The sequence below is a fragment of the Trachurus japonicus genome, chromosome 17, assembly GCF_045865225.1.
Source record: "Trachurus japonicus isolate A0001 chromosome 17, Traja_1.0".
NCBI lineage: Eukaryota > Metazoa > Chordata > Actinopteri > Carangiformes > Carangidae > Trachurus > Trachurus japonicus.
The window spans coordinates 29,225,786-29,245,818 of NC_140923.1; the positions used below are offsets into that span (position 1 = coordinate 29,225,786).

The following is a 20,033-nucleotide window of genomic DNA, read 5'->3' on the forward strand; positions in this document are numbered from 1 at the left end:
TTTATAGTATAAAGTTGTTGACTTTATTATTTATTATTTAGAAAATTTTGCACTTTTACTGTTCATTGCTATTTGTCAAAATATGTTACTTTTTTGGTGTTCATTTGTCAATGTTTTTACTTATAGGCCTTGTTAAATCCAAGTTCGTTGCTTTTACAGTTTAAATATGACAGTTGACATATATTTTTTATTATTTTGAACACTTTTCAATTGGTAATTGTCTTAGCCTCTCAGAATTTGATATTGTTTTGAGGATACATTGTTTTAAAATAAAGTAAGATATTTGTTGTTAATCATGTGCATGTCTGTTTTAATTCAATTACGAGCAGTGCGTGTGATTTGGTGGTTGCCCTGTGCGCGTTTTGGGGCCACAAACAAAATCTTGCTTAGGGCCTCCAAAGTCCTAGGGCCGGCCCTGAGTTCCACCATTTTGGAGCAATTGACTGAAAAGCTCTATCACCTCTGGTTTTTAGTCTGCTGTGTGGAACCTGGAGTAGCAGGCTTCCAGCAGATCGCAGTGACCTCACAGGGTGGTAAACAGAGAGGAGATCAGCTAAGTATGGGGGGGCTTGACTGTTGAGGGCTCTGTATGTAAGGGTGAAGATCTTGTATTGGATTCTGAAATTTACCGGGAGCCAGTGCAGGGTTGCTAAGACGGGAGTGATATGAGAAAATCTATGGGATCTGGACAGAAGTCGGGCGGCAGCATTTTGAATTAACTGAAGGCGGTCTAGTGAGGCTTTATTGAGGCAGGTGAAGAGAGAGTTACAATAATCTAAGCGTGAGGAGATGAAAGCGTGAATGATCATTTCCAGTTCTGAGTATGACACAATTGACCTGAGTTTTGAAATATTTCTAAGGTGGAAAAAGCAAGACCGGGTTATAGTTTTTATATGTTCATCAGAGATCATGGACTGGTCAAAAATAACACCAAGGTTTCTAGAGCTGGTGCGCACATTAGCAGAAAGGGCCCCTAAGCAAGTGACAGCTTTAGAGGCCAAGCCTTCGGGGTCAATAATCAAAACCTCAGTTTTTGCATCATTTAATTGCAATTATACAACAAGTAGTTCCGACCAAGCAATCTCATTGGTCAATAGGACATTTAGAACGTGCTCAAATCAGCATTACAGCACGGCTGACTCATCACTAAAAACATTACTCCGCCATGTCATATTGTTTATACATCTCCATGGCAACATGGATTTTTTTCCCCTTTTATTTTAAGAAACGTCATTTATTACTCGTGAAAATAAATCTCAACATTGACCTCCTGTAGGATGTTCCTGTCAGCTGCCAAAGTCACATAGAACAATTACTTTTTTTTTTGTTAATATATTGTAAACTTCCCCGTTACAGCCGAGAGGATTTTCTCCCTCCCATAACGTTACAAAGTCGGAGAGACACGAGTTGTGATCGCGGTGAATATGTTTTTTAAAATATGGCCTGGAGCTGAATATTTCATCAGATAAAACAGAGGTGATTACCTGTATGTTTCTCTCTCTCCCTCTCTCTCGCTTGCGCCTTTTGGGCTTTTAAATAATCTGGAGTAATCGTTTGGCTTTCTCTCTCAGCTGTATCGGCGACATGGTGCTATAACTTCATTTACATGCAGAGTTTGCGGTTGTAGAAGCTACATCTGTGAAATAAAAAAAATACCCCCTCCCACCCCCCCCCCCCCCCCCCTCCCGCACTCCACCAGCCTCCCTATATCCACAGAATCAGCTTTAAAAATCTGAAAAAACTGAATTTGTCTGACTTACACTTATCTCATATGATGCAGATCTATGTGTTTGATGTGATATGCAGCCTGCCTGGCTCCATGCAGCAGCCTGGCATCTGGCGTATGGAGTCAGGCTGCATCTGACAGCTCAGTGTGACATACGGCCGACGGCCTTTATTTCTAAATCCCTCAGTTTCTTTTTACACATAAGCGACGAAGCTCACCGTTAGTTCATCTTCATCTTCCTCACGTACTGTTCTCCTCGCTGCGCTGTCAGACCGGGGTCTCTGTCACCGTTGCGCTGTAGCGCTTCACTCCAACCATTTCATTAGAAAACGCTGTAGTACTCCAGGCCTGTGTGGAGCGTGTGTGGCGCTGTAGCGCTGCCACACATAAACACCAACAACAAAGAAGTAGACAGAAAGCTTCCCCGCAGTATTCAAACTCCAGACATATGAGTGGATTAAATGTTGACTGGGAGTCGTGTCAGTGCAAATGATCGATAATGATTTAACGGGCGAGATTCAGCTGCAATATCCGAGGGACCGAGTAAGTCAGACGCTGTTGTTAAGTTAAGTTACGTCCATAGACTGAAGCTGTAGGCTACGTCGCGGTGTGTCTTGGTACAGGTAGAGCGGTCGGGATATGACATCATCGGTTCAGAAAAGATCCGTTTTGGGTGTTTTCGGAGCACAGATGTGCAATGCTTCATAAAAGAAAAGTCCAGGTGCTTCAGCTGGCCTTTGAGAGAGACTGGACCCGGAAATGTCCAACCCAGTGGAAAGACGCTGTTCTTTAATGGCCACACTCACCGCATACAACTCTTCTAAAGGTAACGCTATGCATTTTGCCCGCCGTGGCATTGTTTATAACACTTAAAGCTGCGTGGGGTTGTGTCCTGTCTGAATGTGTGCTGCATCTGGCTGTGTGGTCAAGTAGCCTTAGTTGTTTCAGTGATGCGCAATGGCTGCGTGCGTGCGTGCGTGCGTGCGTGCGTAAGTAAAAGAGAGATGGCACACTGTGTGTGTGTGTGAGTGAGAGAGGGAGCGGGCGCGGGGGGGGTTCAGACAACGTCCGACTCTCCCAACAAAAATCCCGCACCCCCTCTCAGAAAATAGTTCCGACGTCCATGGCGATCATTTGTGCAGTGTTGATTTAGTTTGGGAAAGTCCGAGACCGCGTTAAAACATGAACGTCAGCTCAGAGTTCACTCATCTGGGACTAGAAAATCATTTCTGTTGCTAGGTCGTTACTAAGGTTCGGACTATTTGCTGTAGTGGTGAACTAGGTTCCATTACACATAGGAGTCTACTGACGTGACTGATTGTGTTTCAGTTATTAGTCAGACCCCATGTATTTCCATGGAAACGGGAAGCACACTTGCAAAAAACTTTAAATTTTGAGAGCAAAATGCCCATCAACATGAATACGCTTTATTTTGTTGGTAATTGTTGTATAATCGCAATATTACCCCCGAGGGTGTGCTTAAACGTAATTTGAGCACTTCGGTCGTTAATGATTATTTTTTATTAGGGTCCGGGCAGCTAAGCTGCCGGGACACTATTGTATTCCTAGGAATTCTTCTTCTTCTTCTTTCTTTCTTTCTTTCTTTCTTCTTCCAAGGAAGTCATACTTCCCATGGGCGAAAACTCACAAAACTTTGCACAAAGGTTCAGTCCCATGCCAGATTCACTCAACTCCAAGGACATGTGCCCCCCCCTCCTAGGGGGGGCACAATAAGCGTTTAAATTTAAAAACTTTAAAAATTCCTACCAAACCAACGGTAGATGCTAAAGTTTTGAAACTTCACCACAATGTAGCCTCAATACTGCTGAAACTTTTGTCCACTTAAACTCATTACAAATTATGAAGTCCATCACTCTGTTTTTTTCAATAACTGTAAAACTTTTAAAATGTATCTCCTCCCACAATTTTTGCTCAATTGACACCAAACTTGCTACAGAGCATCTCCAGACTGTCCTCCACAAAACTTGTTTCTCGGATTTTTGATTAAGCAAAAATTGAGCCTACAGTGCATGAAAACATTTGACTGTAAACGGTACTGTAAACATATACCATCAAATTCTTGCTAAATACATTTTCAAACTTCCTGAAAAAAAATGAGAATATTCTGGAGTCATGGTTGATGAAGTTTAGCAAATATCAGAATTTTAATTCAAAAACTGAATTTTTGAGAACATTTTGAATTCTGCTCTCATGGGAACAACTGCAGCCAATGTGAGAGTGGAATTTATAAACATCATATTTTCTCTTATGAAGCAAAACACTTATCATTAAAAACAAATCACCAACATTTCCATGCTGTCAAGATGCAATTTATGTATTATCAGATTTTTGTTTAGATGACTGAATTTCTAACTTTTGACCATTTCATCACAACAGCTGCCCGGGCACTGACTCACCTGAGTGGATAAATGAAGCTACACAGCAGGTCTCACTAACAGCTAATTAGCTCAGTGAGTTAGGAGCTGGTTCTTGGTGTCAGAGGTTGTGAGTTCGAGACCCAGCAAGGGTGATGATGATGATGACAGATCAAAATGTCAGTTGTCCTCAATATGAAATACAAGACAATTGTCCTAATGGTGGCATCACAGCAAGCCTCTAAGTTTAAAAATCCAAATAGCTTGGACTGGACCATGTGCGAAGGCTCCTAACATCTTAAGAGTCACAGTAGATGTTTTACAAATACATATCATTATTTTACCTCAAAAACTGATTTTTCTTTTTACTGTGGTTTCAAATCTGCCTGCGCGACAGTGAATGGCTTACTCAATTTGTGAAGCCACTGTTGCACTGCCACTTGTCAATTAGCTCAGTGCGATAGACAAAGGTCTTTGGTTCTAGAGGTCGTGGATTCAATCCTCAACTGATGCAAATTGGACATTATAAGGTCAACTGTCCTGTCTTCCAATTCTCCTGTTTGTTGCTCAGAATTGCCTAAATATGCCCAAAAGTAGCCCGGACCCGACCCATTGCTGCGCAGCAGCTATAATTTTTTATTGGATTTCATGGGGGTGCTACGGGGGTGCTATGCCACCACTAGGGGGAGCTGAAGCACCGGTAAGCCCCTCCCCGTCGACAATCACTGATAACTCACTGATAACTCAACACAGCATAAGGAAGCGACGTCATCTTCGACAACGATGTACCTCCTATGCATTTCTAGGAGCACCCCCTGTCAATGTTGTAGCACACCCATAGCACCTGCAATCAAATTTCTCTGGCGCCGCCTCTGACTCAATGTCCAGATTCAGAGTAAAAACTAGGTCGAGAGTGTTACCCATGACATGTGTCAGGCCGTAGACATGTTGAGTGAAATTAAGAGATTCTGTGAGATTTATAAAGTTATTGACAAAGCTGTTGGTGGTGTCATTTATAGGTACGTTAAAATCACCAAGCAATAAGATTCTACCAAATGTAGTGATGGACGGGCCACATCGTTGGTTCCGACGTGCACAACAAGACGGTCGATGGAGTGTGGAAGAGTTTTTATTAGGTTCTGGAGTATTTCTGTGATTTTTGCGACCGTGGCTCCTGGGAAACAATGAGTGGTGGAATTAAAGAAGCGGGTGTACTTTGTTATGGAGTCACCCACTATGGCTGTAGTTGGGGGAAACAAGGGACGAGGACGAGGAGGCGAGCACTGCTGCTCAGAGGGGAGTGATGTCACGGACTCAGCTGTGGCAGGTGACCTGTTTGCCTTTTCCCAGATATCATATTTGTTGTCTAATTTGATCTCGGATGGCGGCGAAAGTGTTGGACTAGACCTTTTATGTCTTTTTCCGTGTACTATGGACCAGTGTTCTTGGCTGGGAGTGGAACTGCTTGCTCTAAACCTCGGTTTGGGGCTTAAGGTGAAAGTGACCTCAGCTGTCTTAGTTGCCCATTTTGGCTTGGCCCCCAGCAGCAACCACGGATCCTGATGGAGATGCTAGACCCAGCCTAGGTGCAGCAGTGATGGATGAGACATTCAGGAGCTCAGGGGGAGAGACCTGCTCAGCTGGAGCCAGGGCAGCTGGGCTGGAGTCAGCGGTGGTCGTGGAGCCAACAGGTGGTGCACTGAGCTCTGGGACAGTGGAGTCCATATCTGCGGGGAATCTAGGAGGACCGGATCCTCTCCGTCCCTGATCCAGTACAGGTTGGAGATCCACTGCTCCAGCTCCGCGATCTTCTGGGACTTGTGGAGGCAGCTGCTACAGTCATGTGGAGAGGTGAGTGGACCCATCGGGAGCAGTCTGAGAAAGAGGGAGAAAACAAACTCCGGCAGCAACGGTGTAGTGCGTGATGACGTGGCGCTTGTGCGTGATGACATAGGGGTTGTTTACACGGAAGTTAGTTGTTTGTAGCCTTAGCAGTTGGTCGTGGGGCCAGTAAAAAAAGAAACTTACACACGGGGACCCCCGAAAAGGAGTCCACAGCGTTGTGTAGTCACAGGTGAGGTAGGGCTTGGACCGGCAGAAAGCGGCACTTACCGACACGGCTCTCAGAGAGAGCCGCTGGTCGAGCTGGGTTAGCTGCGGTCACGCTGGTGTCTGGAAGACTCGCCGAGCAGATGTCAGAAAGACTCCTCTGTGGTTGCACTTTCAGTTCAGAGCGATACATGTGTTTTATCCATCGCGACTGAACGTCCATTAATCATTCGAAATGCGCTCTTAGTTAGGCTACAATTGTGTCGAGAGTTGCTGGAGTTGCTGGAGCTGTGGAGCTGAGAGACAGACCTGCAGTGCCTCACACACACATGCACGAGAGAGAGGTGAGGAGGATGGCGTCTCGCCTCTGCCACCATCGGGCAGTCCACCTGAGATTTATAGTAAACAGAGAGTTTATCCATTGTGTTTTATTTTGAAATTTAGCGGATGCTCGGTGCGTTTCATTTCCTGTTTCCTCTGTGTGGATTGATGCGTGATGGCTGCGTGATGGCTGCGACTGAATTTGCATGTTTGGTATTAAAGTAATCCAAAAGTAACTAAATGTAATCCGTTACATTACTTCAATTTTGTGATACTTTGAGTAAGTTACTAATTACATTTTCTAAAAGGTAACTTGTAATTGTACTGGAATACATTTTTAAAGTAAGTAATGGAGGCTCTGGAGTGGCACATTTGGAGACATTCATTCAGGTAAAGATTTCACAGCCTCATGAACGCTACTCTGCCAAAACCCGGGATCGAACCAGGGACATTTAGATCTTCAGTCTAACGCTCTCCAAACTGAGCTATTTCGGCATGAAACATGCCAATATGAGGGCCCTCAAGTGGCACACTTGGAAACATTCAGTTTGAAAAGTCCACATCACAAAAATTGGAAAGTGAGCAAAGCACCTGACTCCACCTGAGATTTGTGGGTGGCATTTGCCAATTCAACCTTCCCCCTCTCGAGTCTTTGTTGTATCCACAGTGAAACCTGCTGATATGGAGGCTCTGGAGTGGCACACTTGGAAACATTTGTGTAAAACAAGTAACACATTACAAAAATTGGAAAGTGAGCAAAGCACCTGACTCCACCTGAGATTTGTGGTTGGTATTTGCCAAATCCTGCTTCCCTCAGTCTTTGCTGTATCCACAGAACAAGTGGGCTATTTCGGCATGAAACCTGCTGATCTGGAGTCTCTGGAGTGGCACACTTGGAAACATTTGTGTAAAACAAGTAACACATTACAAAAACTGGAAAGTGAGCAGAGCACCTGACTCCACCTGAGAATTGTGGGTGGCATTTGCCAATTCAACCTTCCCCCTCTCGAGTCTTTGTTGTATCCACAGAACAAATGGGCTATTTTGGCATGAAACCTGCTGATATGGGGGCTCTGGAGTGGCACATTTGTAGACATTCAATGCTCTAAATGCTACTCTCTGCCGAAACCCGGGATCGAACCAGGGACCTTTAGATCTTCAGTCTAACGCTCTCCCAACTGAGCTATTTCGGCATGAAATGTGCCAATATGGGGGCCCTGAAATGGCACACTTGTAAACATTCAGTTTGAAAAGTCCACATCACAAAATTTGGAAAGTGAGCAAAGCACCTGACTCCACCTGAGATTTGTGGGTGGTATTTGCCAAATCCTGCTTCCCCTGTCTTTGTTGTATCCACAGAACAAATGGGCTATTTTGGCATGAAACCTGCTGATATGGGGGCTCTGGAGTGGCACATTTGGAGACATTCATTCAGGTAAAGATTTCACAGCCCCATGAACACCACTGTCTGCCGAAACCCGGGATTGAACCAGGGACCTTTAGATCTTCAGTCTAACGCTCTCCCAACTGAGCTATTTCGGCATGAAACCTGCTGATATGGAGGCTCTGGAGTGGCACACTTGGAAACATTTGTGTAAAACAAGTAACCACATTACAAAAACTGGAAAGTGAGCAGAGCACCTGACTCCACCTGAGAATTGTGGGTGGCATTGCCAATTCAACCTTCCCCCTCTCGTTCTTTGTTGTATCCACAGAACAAAATGGGCTATTTTGGCATAAACCTGCTGATATGGGGCTCTGGAGTGGCACATTTGTAGACATTCAACGCTCTAAATGCTACTCTATGCCGAAACCCGGGATCGAACCAGGGACCTTTAGATCTTCAGTCTAACGCTCTCCCAACTGAGCTATTTCGGCACGGAACCTGCTGATATGGAGTCTCTGGAGTGGCACACTTGGAAACATTTGTGTAAAACAAGTAACACATTACAAAAACTGGAAAGTGAGCAGAGCACCTGACTCCACCTGAGAATTGTGGGTGGCATTTGCCAATTCAACATTCCCCCTCTTGAGTCTTTGTTGTATCCACAGAACAAATGGGCTATTTTGGCATGAAACCTGCTGATATGGGGGCTCTGGAGTGGCACATTTGTAGACTTTCAATGCTCTAAATGCTACTCTCTGCCGAAACCCGGGATCGAACCAGGGACCTTTAGATCTTCAGTCTAACGCTCTCCCAACTGAGCTATTTTCGGCACGGAACCTGCTGATATGGAGGCTCTGGAGTGGCACACTTGGAAACATTTGTGTAAAACAAGTAACACATTACAAAAACTGGAAAGTGAGCAAAGCACCTGACTGCACCTGAGATTTGTGGGCGGCATTTGCCAGTTCCTGCTTCTCTCAGTCTTTGCTGTATCCACAGAACAAATGGGCTATTTTGGCATGAAACCTGCTGATATGGGGGCTCTGGAGTGGCACACTTGGAAACATTTGTGTAAAACAAGTAACACATTACAAAAATTGGAAAGTGAGCAAAGCACCTGACTCCACCTGAGATTTGTGGGTGGCATTTGCCAATTCAACCTACCCCCTCTCGAGTCTTGTAACCACAGAACAAGTGGGGTATTTTGGCATGAAACTTGCTGATATGGGGGCTCTGGGGTGGCACACTTGGAGACATTTACTCAGGTAAAGATTTCACAGCCTCATGAACGCCACTCTCTGCCGAAACCCGGCAGCGAACCAGGGACCTTTAGATCTTCAGTCTAACGCTCTCCCAACTGAGCTATTTCGGCATGAAATGTGCCAATATGCGGGCCCTGAAATGGCACACTTGTAAACATTCAGTTTGAAAAGTCCACATCACAAAAATTGGAAAGTGAGCAAAGCACCTGACTCCACCTGAGATTTGTGGGTGGTATTTGCCAAATCCTGCTTCCCCTGTCTTTGTTGTATCCACAGAACAAATGGGCTATTTTGGCATGAAACCTGCTAATATGGGGGCTCTGGAGTGGCACATTTGGAGACATTCATTCAGGTAAAGATTTCACAGCCTCATGAACACCACTGTCTGCCGAAACCCGGGATTGAACCAGGGACCTTTAGATCTTCAGTCTAACGCTCTCCCAACTGAGCTATTTCGGCATGAAACCTGCTGATATGGAGTCTCTGGAGTGGCACACTTGGAAACATTTGTGTAAAATAAGTAACACATTACAAAAACTGGAAAGTGAGCAAAGCACCTGACTCCTCCTGAGATTTGTGGGTGGCATTTGCCAATTCAACATTCCCCCTCTCGAGTCTTGTATCCACAGAACAAGTGGGGTATTTTGGCATGAAACCTGCTGATATGGAGGCTCTGGAGTGGCACACTTGGAAACATTTGTGTAAAACAAGTAACACATTACAAAAACTGGAAAGTGAGCAAAGCACCTGACTCCACCTGAGATTTGTGGGTGGTATTTGCCAAATCCTGCTTCCCCTGTCTTTGTTGTATCCACAGAACAAATGGGCTATTTTGGCATGAAACCTGCTAATATGGGGGCTCTGGAGTGGCACATTTGTAGACATTCATTCAGGTAAAGATTTCACAGCCTCATGAACGCCACTCTCTGCCGAAACCCGGGATCGAACCAGGGACCTTTAGATCTTCAGTCTAACGCTCTCCCAACTGAGCTATTTCGGCATGAAATGTGCCAATATGCGGGCCCTGAAGTGGCACACTTGTAAACATTCAGTTTGAAAAGTCCACATCACAAAAATTGGAAAGTGAGCAAAGCACCTGACTCCACCTGAGATTTGTGGTTGGTATTTGCCAAATCCTGCTTCCCTCAGTCTTTGCTGTATCCACAGAACAAGTGGGCTATTTCGGCATGAAACCTGCTGATCTGGAGTCTCTGGAGTGGCACACTTGGAAACATTTGTGTAAAACAAGTAACACATTACAAAAACTGGAAAGTGAGCAGAGCACCTGACTCCACCTGAGAATTGTGGGTGGCATTTGCCAATTCAACCTTCCCCCTCTCGAGTCTTTGTTGTATCCACAGAACAAATGGGCTATTTTGGCATGAAACCTGCTGATATGGGGGCTCTGGAGTGGCACATTTGTAGACATTCAACGCTCTAAATGCTACTCTCTGCCGAAACCCGGGATCGAACCAGGGACCTTTAGATCTTCAGTCTAACGCTCTCCCAACTGAGCTATTTCGGCACGGAACCTGCTGATATGGAGGCTCTGGAGTGGCACACTTGGAAACATTTGTGTAAAACAAGTAACACATTACAAAAACTGGAAAGTGAGCAAAGCACCTGACTGCACCTGAGATTTGTGGGTGGCATTTGCCAGTTCCTGCTTCTCTCAGTCTTTGCTGTATCCACAGAACAAGTGGGCTATTTTGGCATGAAACCTGCTGATATGGAGTCTCTGGAGTGGCACACTTGGAAACATTTGTGTAAAACAAGTAACACATTACAAAAACTGGAAAGTGAGCAAAGCACCTGACTCCACCTGAGATTTGTGGGTGGCATTTGCCAATTCAACCTACCCCCTCTCGAGTCTTGTATCCACAGAACAAGTGGGGTATTTTGGCATGAAACTTGCTGATATGGGGGCTCTGGGGTGGCACACTTGGAGACATTTACTCAGGTAAAGATTTCACAGCCTCATGAACGCCACTCTCTGCCGAAACCCGGGATCGAACCAGGGACCTTTAGATCTTCAGTCTAACGCTCTCCCAACTCCGCTAAAGCTGGGGAACAATAGTCTGGATGGGTGGGGGGGGAAGAAGGAAAGAGGGGGAAGGAGGGGGAAGGAAAAAAATGAAGGAAAAGAGAGGAAATTTTGAGAGAAAGAGAAAAAAAATGGAAGGAACCTGTAGTTTTCTGTCTCTGCTGTCCATCACAAGTGAAAGCACACATATTCTGATCTATTAATTTGAGAAATGTAACCAAACATGACACTTTACTGCAGAGTAGCATAGGAGGTTCTAGATCAAAAGGTCGCTGGTTCGATTCCACCATTGGTGCATGAGGCCTGTAACACAAACTACTACCAAGTGTTATGAAATGTAACTAAATGTACTTTTATTGTAATTTTTACATTATATATATATATAACTTTTATATTTTAGATTTCTGAATAAAGTACTGCAACAATGTAATCATCTTCTATGAATAAGTTGGCATGTTTGCAGAAAAAACTAAAGACATTCACTGAAATGTAACAAATTTATTACAAATTTCACACACACACACACACACACACACACACACACACACACACACACACACACACACACACTTGTGTGAAATTAAACTAGAAAACCTGAAGCAATAAAAACCAAAATAAATTAAACAATTAAAAATAGAAAAAATAAATAAATACCGGTAACTAAAATAAAATAAAAGCAATAAATTAACAAATATAGAAAATGATTAAAATAAGGAAATATTAGGACAAGAATAACAATTTAAAATAGAATAAAATAAACAATGAATAAATACAATAAATAAATAAAAACAGAAAATCTTTAAAGTTAGGAAAATTTAGCACGAGAAAACAATTTAAAATAGAATTAAAAAAGACAACCAAAACAAAATAAGTAAAATAAATACAATAAATAAACAACAGAAGAAAATAATTTGAGTTTTTAAAAAAAGAACAGCAGTAAATTAAGACTTTTTTTTCTTTTAAAACTGTTTCCCTGTCTCCACAAACAAATTTCTCCCTGGTGGAGACCAATAAAACCTAACCTAACTTAACTTAACCTAACCTATTTACATTATATACATATTGACAAAGAAAGAATGTCACACCACTTTTTTTCCCTCCCTCTTTCTCCTCATCTCCTCCATCCAATCTTCCAGTGGCATAGTGTTGTTTTTGGGACAGTTTATATGCCCATAATACTGCCCATGACCGTTCTCCTTAATGCGCGGCAGGTGGCACTGACGGCATTTGTTTTTTTCGACCGTGCGGGTGTAGGCTCTTCGGGTCGGCGGTGGTGAGGGCAGCGGGCCAGATGGCACAATCTGTTTGCTTCCAGTGGTGGTAGCAAACACAACTGGCACAATGACAGGGCTGGGGTTTGAAAGTACAGGAGCTGGAGGTGGTGGCTGGCTGAACAACTGCCTCTGAGCTGCTGACTTCCTCTTATCCACCGCCTGTCCAACCGTACTCTGGGGCAAGTGGTACTGATGTTGGGGACCAGGCCGTGGTGGTACAGCAGGAGGGCACACCTGAACAGGCGGAAGAGGCCTTGCACCAAGAGGGACAGATTCAGGCAGGTTGACCCCTTGCAACAGAATGCTGCTGTCCTGCCTCTTCAGTCTCTTATTGTGCCACTGGGTTAAAGTTGTTTGGCTGATTTCAAACAACTGCAGAGTCGTGCTCCCCATCACTGTGGCATTCCCCAGGACCAGCTGCCTGATCTTGCTGTAGTCTGTCAAAATCAGAGTCCATCTTGTCAAGCTGTAAGTGCCCTGTTTTTGGGGACTCTTGTGAATGGTGCACAGCTTGACACAGATGGACTCCACAAGACGGCTACAGTCTGGCCACTGGGCAGGGGATCCTGAGGAAGCTAAGACACAACGTGTTGTGCTCTCTACACCAGGCGTAAATTCAGGTCTCTTTTTAGAGCACCTGAAGCGTCCTGTTGTAAGGCGCACCTGGTGACGAGCAGCGTATGCCACCCGCTGCTGGTCATATGGCAGGAGGTTCTGCCACAGCCCTACAATAGTACTGGCCTGCTGATTGGTAATTGTCTGACCAGTTACAGTCCTCAGGCCAACCAGGTACTCAGCCAGGTCATCCACTCTGTCCATCCCTGGGATGCCACGCTCATCAACAGCCTGGGAAAGACATCAAAATTAAAACACAATAACACAACTAGAAAAGTACAGCTGTCACAGTCCAACAGTCACAAAACACCAACTACTGTAGGATGTCATTCTAATCAGACATATGGATATGGATGAGGATTTTGCTTAACATATTTTGACTGCATCTGGTGTCTTCCTCAGAAGAGTCACCTGATGTTGCTGTGATGTGTCACACCAGCTGATGTTACACAGAAAATCAGCTGAGATGACACTTCACAACAACATCACCCAGTAGTTGCAGTCAAAACATGTCAAGGTAACACAAAAACATACATCCATGTCCATTATGTCTGATTAGAGGAACATTGGTGATTATCAAATGAAGTCATAATGAACTTAACTGAACTAGGACTTACCGCTTGTTGCACAGGTGCTGCTGTGGCCAGGGTAGGTGCCCCAGAGGGACCAATAGTTGCTGTGGAGAGAGTGGCTGATAGGATGTTGAGGGCGGGAGCAGAGGCTGTGCTGGGGATGGCAGTTGTTGGGGCAGAGGACAGGGTGTGCGCATTCTGGTAAATGTAATAAGACAATCATTAATACGCATCAATGATATTTAATACTTTGACAAGTGGGACATTAAGACCAGTGACACCTTTGTGATACAAAAAGACTAACCAGCTGTTTGTCAGGAGCTGCTGGGGTGGCAGTGGCCATTCTGGACTCAGCTGTGGCTGCAGCTGCAGCAGTGGAGGCAGTCACTGTGAAGAGTGGAAGGGCAGAGGCTGCACTCGCAGCATTAGCTGACTGGCCAGAGGACAGCAGAGCCTGGTAAAAAATATATATATATATATATATATATATATATATATATATATATATGTGACCCGCTCTGGCGAAATGAGTCGGAAGTCGCAACGTTCTATTTTTAGATAATCAGCTGATAACGTGGAAAATCAATAAAAACTAAAAATTTTTTTTTTTTGCTAATTTCAAAGAAATGACATTCAAAAACAATCTCCCAAAGTTTCATAGTCCAGATAATTGAGGAAAGGCATGTAAATGACGATTAAAGTTGATTTACAACTTTTAACCCTCTAGAGAGGAGCACAACATTAGGCTAAATAACTTCTGAACCTGATAGGGACGAGCTGTAAACTGCATCTGAATCGTGAGATTCTCCGCTTTCCGAGGGTCCTTGAATGGTGCATTTATGACAACAAGGGTAGCCACGTGAAATCACTTAGTACGGGACCAGATGCTCAGCTGAGCGGTAGCAGCGATGCTAAACCAAGCGTTGCCATCGATGCTAAACCGAACGTAGCATGCTAACGCTTGCAGATGTTTTACTAAACATGAAATATCTTCTGAACCGTTTATGATAGAGACGAGCTGTAAACAGCATCTGAATAGTTACATTCTGCTTTCCGAGGGTCATTGAACGGTGCCTCTACAAGGTACGTCTAATCACCATGTAATCACATGGTAAGGAACAGACGCCAGATTCACGGAAGGCTTTAAATCAGAGACGTTCTAAATTGTTTGAACGCATTTTTCTCAGGTTTTCAATTGAAAGCAGTGAGTGGAAGACCATAATTAAAATCGCCATATCTTAAAAACTATCCAATGTATGACTTTGACTAGGGTATCATTTTAAAGCTTATTTTCTCCTCTTTCCATTGATACCAAAATCTCAATTTTGAAATTTGGGTCACTGCGACTCATTTTGCTGGATCAGGTCACATATATATTACATCATATTACAAGTGCAACAAATGATATGACACATAATAAGAACACTTACCAGTTGTGACAGTTCAGTAGGGATAGCAAGGGCTGACTGAACAGAATGTGTGGACTCACGCACAGGCTGTAAAATGTAATACAAAAAGGTGATTATAAGAAGGCAATAAATTGGACTTCATCGTATTGCATAATTATTAATTAGCATCATAATTCTATAATTAATACCAGTTGTTGTTCAGGTGCTGTGGAAACAGCAGGACCAGGAGAGGACTGGAGAGAGGTGGGAGTTGGAGTGGGAGCTGAGCTGGTGGTGACAGGGGCTGGATCAGACAGGTCCAGCAGCTCCACAGTGGGGTCTAGCCCACTTTCCTCAAAACCCTCATCTTCCAGCTCCTCCTCAGTGCCTACATCTTCAAGCAGTGCCTCAGTTTCCTCTGAGTCAGGATGTACATCCTGCAAGGCCTTTCCCGTCTGGCTGTACAAGTAGTCGATGCCAAGAAGCTCGCCTGAGACAGGTGGGAGAACAATAGTGGGTGAAAAATTCACTTTCAGTGCAATAAAAAGATTACACTGAATAGTGAATACAGCAAATAGCTACATCGGGATGAAAAAATATAGTTACCAGTGTAAACAGCAGGTGGCTGAAAAGACGGGACAATGTGCCTTCCAAAGACCTTGACACTGAGGGTGTTAACACAGTGAACAAGGTCTCCAGAGTAACTCAGCAGTGGGGCAGACTTGACTGCTAGGGATGCAGCTTCTCGGTCCTGGTTCCACCTGTTTAGTCCTTCTAAGAGGTACAGCTGGAAATTCAGGCTGTTGGCACTCGTTCCTTAAGATAGAAGAAAAGTAAACACAATGATACATTTATTTCTTGTGTTTGGTCATCTGTAATTTATTAATTGTGCCACTGTTTCCAGGATAATGGTACATAACACGCAACAGTAGTGCGATGTTAAAGAATCTTTCTGATGAACAATGATTCATACTGACCTGGAATGAACCTGTTCACATGCAGGTGAAAGGACTCCAGTGATGTGGACCCTCTGGCACACCTGTAGTTTGGCAGGACAATGCCTGCCTTGGTGGTGGTGCCAGTCTGCGTGTAAAGAAGCACCCCTGGTTCGTCCTGTATGCACTTAATGTGCCTCTGTTGGACTTCCCAGATGTGCCTCATCCTTTCCTGGTCCAACAGAGGAACACCGAGAAAGTCCCTGCCCTTTGCCCCCATCAGTTCATTGAGCAGCTGCTCAAATCATGACAACTGTCTGCCGCTCTCCTCTTGTCTGCCTCCGGCAGTGCAGTGCCAGCTCGTCTTTTGTGATGTTGTGATCGACGAGCGCATCAGTGATGCCAGGGACACCTTCCTGTCTCAGCTGCTCCCGCTTGGCCTGACGCAGCAAGGCAACATCTCCTCTGTCCCACTCGAAGATGCAGGCTGACAGCTTCGCCATGAAGACAGGGTACAGAGGATGAGCATCCTTTGTACACCCAGATGCCAGTCGCCGCATGAAATGATAGATGTCCAACTTGACAATCAGGTTGGGCCACCCACCAAATCTCTCCTTTAATTTTGTCTGCCCTCTGCCTTCTCGACAACAGTCACAGTCGACGTAAAGCAGCTGAGGTGGAGCCACACCGGCATCACTGTACCTGGAGATAAGGCCAGTTGCCATTCTGTCCAGGGCAGGACCCTCCTGAGCAGACAGGACACTGATTAGGATTTGCCCTCTCTCATTGCTTACAGATGTAAGCCAAAGGGCAGTTCCCTTAGCAACGCCTGAGAGCTTCTTGGTGATCTACAATGACACAGAAAACACAGTGAATTCAAATAAATAAATAGTTAAATATGAGCACCAGGGTAATAATTATGTATTTATTTATGTATGTATTTACTGTACTTTACACCATTAGCAGTTAAAAATTCTTACCTTCTTTGTGGAGTCCATTTTTAGGATGCTGCCAAAGGTAGATGTTATGCTGGCTTTGATGTGGTCCAGCCTGCTCAAAATGTCGCGTCCATAAACAGCAAGCATCCATCTGTGTGTTGGAACATCCACAGGCTCAGGAGGATCCTGGAATTTCACTGGGAAAAGGCTTGGCCTAGCTGCAAAGTCAGAGCACACTCCAAGGTACCGGCAGAGACGCTTTAGCCATTCCTCGCTGTGGTTCTCCTTCAGCTGTCTTACCAAGCGAGTGGGACTGTTACCTAGTGTCCTCTCCCTCAGGAAACGGATCACCCGCACATCACAAGCGAATCTGTATAAAATAAAGGGAACGAGAGACCGAATGAGACAAACATTAAAACCTTCTAAATTCTTGATATCAAACTAAGTCAAATTGATTTACATATACTTACTTTCGAGTCAGAATCAATCTGAACTCCAGCCTGTGTGCCAAGTCCAGCTGGTCCAAGATCGTCTTGCTGGATGAGAGATAGGTTGTCTTGCAACCAGCTGAACTGCACCAGAGCGTCTCGGTTACCATCAGGTAATACCTGTCCACATCCAAAACGTGGCGGGCTCTCTTGTGAGCACCATAGCTTGTGAGCTGTGTGCCACAAGCAGGACAGGACAGCCTGACCTTCCACAGGTGGTATGGCATCCACACGAGAAGCCGGTGGTGGAAAAAAACGCTCAGGAGTGGGGACTTGGTGGTAAATAAGAGACGGCTCTGGTGGATCGTACCATAGTTTCAGGTCCGTGCGCAGGCGCTGGTTTTTCCACAAGGCTGCTGAAATCCACTTCTGATCCTGAAGTGGTATGGTCTTCAGCAACTTTGTCGGCAGCCAGGCAGAATCTGAAACCTTTTCAGCCAATGTCGAGGTGAGAGGAGCTGAGGGGGCTCCAGAGGAGACACAGGCGGAGGTGGCAGATACCACTTGCTATTTTATGAAAGATAAAATAAAATACGTTAAGTTGAATACATAACAATCGACTCAAGAGCAGTTCCTGTTTCAAGTGTAGTAGAATATCTTCTTACAGCTGTAGCAGTGGAGGGCAGAATGGGAGAAGCTGGGCTATATACAGGAACAGGAGAGGGAGGAAGAGACAGAGGAGAAACGGTCTGCAGAAGCATCTTGGGACTGCGGCCAGTTGGTGACACTATTCTTTTTGTGGGGCTTGTGATGGGGCTAAATACATCAGAGGTCTGAGGGAATAAAGGCACAGGTCACAATAAAGGATAACCATAGATGATAATGAATGAATGTATCTATCATTATTGGTATAGCAGTCAATAAACCAAATCATTTAAACATGAATTGAGTGCATGAAAGTACCACTATAGTAACTGCTACATGAAAACAATAACAGTGTACCAGTGTATATTTTTTAAATCAACTCAAATCTATGTTCTCTTTACATTACCTTAGACTGAGGTGAATGCTTCCCAGCCAAACTTAGGTTTGGCTTTAACATGGCACCATGAGAGCCACCAAACCGTGGCTTTGTAAACTGAAAAAAAAGAAAGAAAAAAAAAAGACCTTAACTGGGGCTTTGTACATTTTATATAGTTGAGTATATTATTATTAATAATATTTATACTATAAATATCAGAACAAGTAAATCCTCATTACTTACTGATGCCAAAGACAAAATGGGCCTTCTAGGTGCACCACTAGTTGTTGTACTAGAGACATCCTTTGGTGGTGGAGCTGCAGGTGAGGGTCCTGGCTGCGTAGGTGGTGGTGGAGCTGCAGGTGAGGGTCCTGGCTGCGTAGGTGGTGGTGGAGCTGCAGGTGAGGGTCCTGGCTGCGTAGGTGGTGGTGGAGCTGCAGGTGAGGGTCCTGGCTGCATAGGTGGTGGTGGAGCTGCAGGTGAGGGTCCTGGCTGCGTAGGTGGTGGTGGAGCTGCAGGTGAGGGTCCTGGCTGCGGGGTCGCAGCAGATGAAGGCCCTGACTGCTGTGACACTGTACATGATGTTCCTGGATGCACTGAGACAGGGAGCGAACTGGAAGGCTACACATTCACAGAGAAGATAAAAAAAAATGTAATACAACAGAATTCAACACCAGCACAACATAATTGTATGAGAGACTTCACATACCTTCTTTGCGTGGAAACCACAGCTGCAGCTCTGTGCACCTCCAAACAGTAACATCTGTCCCCTCTTCTGCATTGGGCATTTCTCAATCTGTATTAAAGTTTGACAGCGAATAAGAAGGTGTTCCCTTTAAATATGTCATAGCTTTACATTTAATACACATATCACTCTGTCCAGGACAGGTTTACCTTCAGATATAGATCATGCCACTTCTTTTGCCGAGGTGCTGGTCTGTTTTCCTGCCTCAGAGGGCCAAACACCTAAGGCAGCAAATCTCTGCAGGCGGGATAGCCACTCTGCATCCCCCATTGCCCTGTGTTTTTTTTGTTTGGAAGCCATCTGCCATTAACAGGAAAAGGATGTTATCATATTTATACCAAAACAGATATTTGCTCATAACACAAATATGGACAATGTACACACTTTCTAACTCATTAATACACATGTTTGTGCACACACACAAGGTCTTACTTGTATAGTACAGTCACAAACAAACAGCTAATTATAAACAAATAGCAGTAGCCTACATATTATATATTTATGACAACAGAAGTGAATATTACACAGATTTCATTCATACCGTAGCTAACTAGTACTAGTAGCAGCGGTGCATATTGAAGACGGTTACATTCGGTTACAACAGAAGTGAATACTACCGGTAGACAGATTTAATTCGTACTGTAGCTTATTATTAACTTGTAGCAGTGCATATTCAAGACTTCTGTGACAACAGAAGTGAATACTATACAGATTTCATTCATACTGTTAATGCTAGAAGTACATAAAAATATACTCTGACCGTCCGTATACTGATCTCGTACTAATAAGCAGTACAGTGAGAGCGGGGGGAGGGGTAGGGTTACAGTAGCATTACAGTTAGCTGCTCTCGCAGAAAAAGATTGCAATTTAGAAAAGTCAAAAAGAGGTCGAAATAAATGTAGCGGTTACTGTGACAGTATTTAACAATGGGGGAAACGATACTGAAGCGGTAA

At 44.3% G+C, this 20,033-nt stretch overlaps 3 protein-coding genes and 6 non-coding genes across 9 annotated transcripts in view; 1 reads left to right on the forward strand and 8 right to left on the reverse strand.

The window, feature by feature from the left end:
* LOC146970890 (peptidase inhibitor 15-A-like) overlaps positions 1 to 20,033 on the forward strand; it is a 194,555-nt gene that overhangs the window by 8,440 nt on the left and 166,082 nt on the right. The window lies entirely within an intron of this gene.
* trnaf-gaa (transfer RNA phenylalanine (anticodon GAA)) lies at positions 7,592 to 7,664 on the reverse strand. Its single transcript has one exon. It is a non-coding gene; the product is annotated as a tRNA-Phe (tRNA).
* trnaf-gaa (transfer RNA phenylalanine (anticodon GAA)) lies at positions 7,941 to 8,013 on the reverse strand. Its single transcript has one exon. It is a non-coding gene; the product is annotated as a tRNA-Phe (tRNA).
* On the reverse strand, positions 8,277 to 8,349 carry trnaf-gaa (transfer RNA phenylalanine (anticodon GAA)). The gene has a single exon. It is a non-coding gene; the product is annotated as a tRNA-Phe (tRNA).
* Positions 9,507 to 9,579, reverse strand: trnaf-gaa (transfer RNA phenylalanine (anticodon GAA)). Its single transcript has one exon. It is a non-coding gene; the product is annotated as a tRNA-Phe (tRNA).
* Positions 10,048 to 10,120, reverse strand: trnaf-gaa (transfer RNA phenylalanine (anticodon GAA)). Its single transcript has one exon. It is a non-coding gene; the product is annotated as a tRNA-Phe (tRNA).
* On the reverse strand, positions 10,573 to 10,645 carry trnaf-gaa (transfer RNA phenylalanine (anticodon GAA)). Its single transcript has one exon. It is a non-coding gene; the product is annotated as a tRNA-Phe (tRNA).
* On the reverse strand, positions 12,244 to 14,024 carry LOC146970897 (uncharacterized). Its single transcript, XM_085804449.1, has 3 exons — positions 13,930 to 14,024; positions 13,671 to 13,823; positions 12,244 to 13,284 (listed from the first exon to the last, which is right to left on the reverse strand). The coding sequence occupies exons 1-3, from the start codon at positions 13,966 to 13,968 to the stop codon at positions 12,244 to 12,246; spliced, it is 1,233 nt and encodes a 410-aa protein (XP_085660575.1). The 5' UTR covers positions 13,969 to 14,024.
* Positions 16,248 to 17,622, reverse strand: LOC146970898 (uncharacterized). The gene is made up of 3 exons (XM_085804450.1): positions 17,357 to 17,622; positions 16,929 to 16,998; positions 16,248 to 16,796 (listed from the first exon to the last, which is right to left on the reverse strand). Exons 1-3 carry the CDS (start codon positions 17,599 to 17,601, stop codon positions 16,248 to 16,250), a joined length of 864 nt encoding a protein of 287 aa, XP_085660576.1. The 5' UTR covers positions 17,602 to 17,622.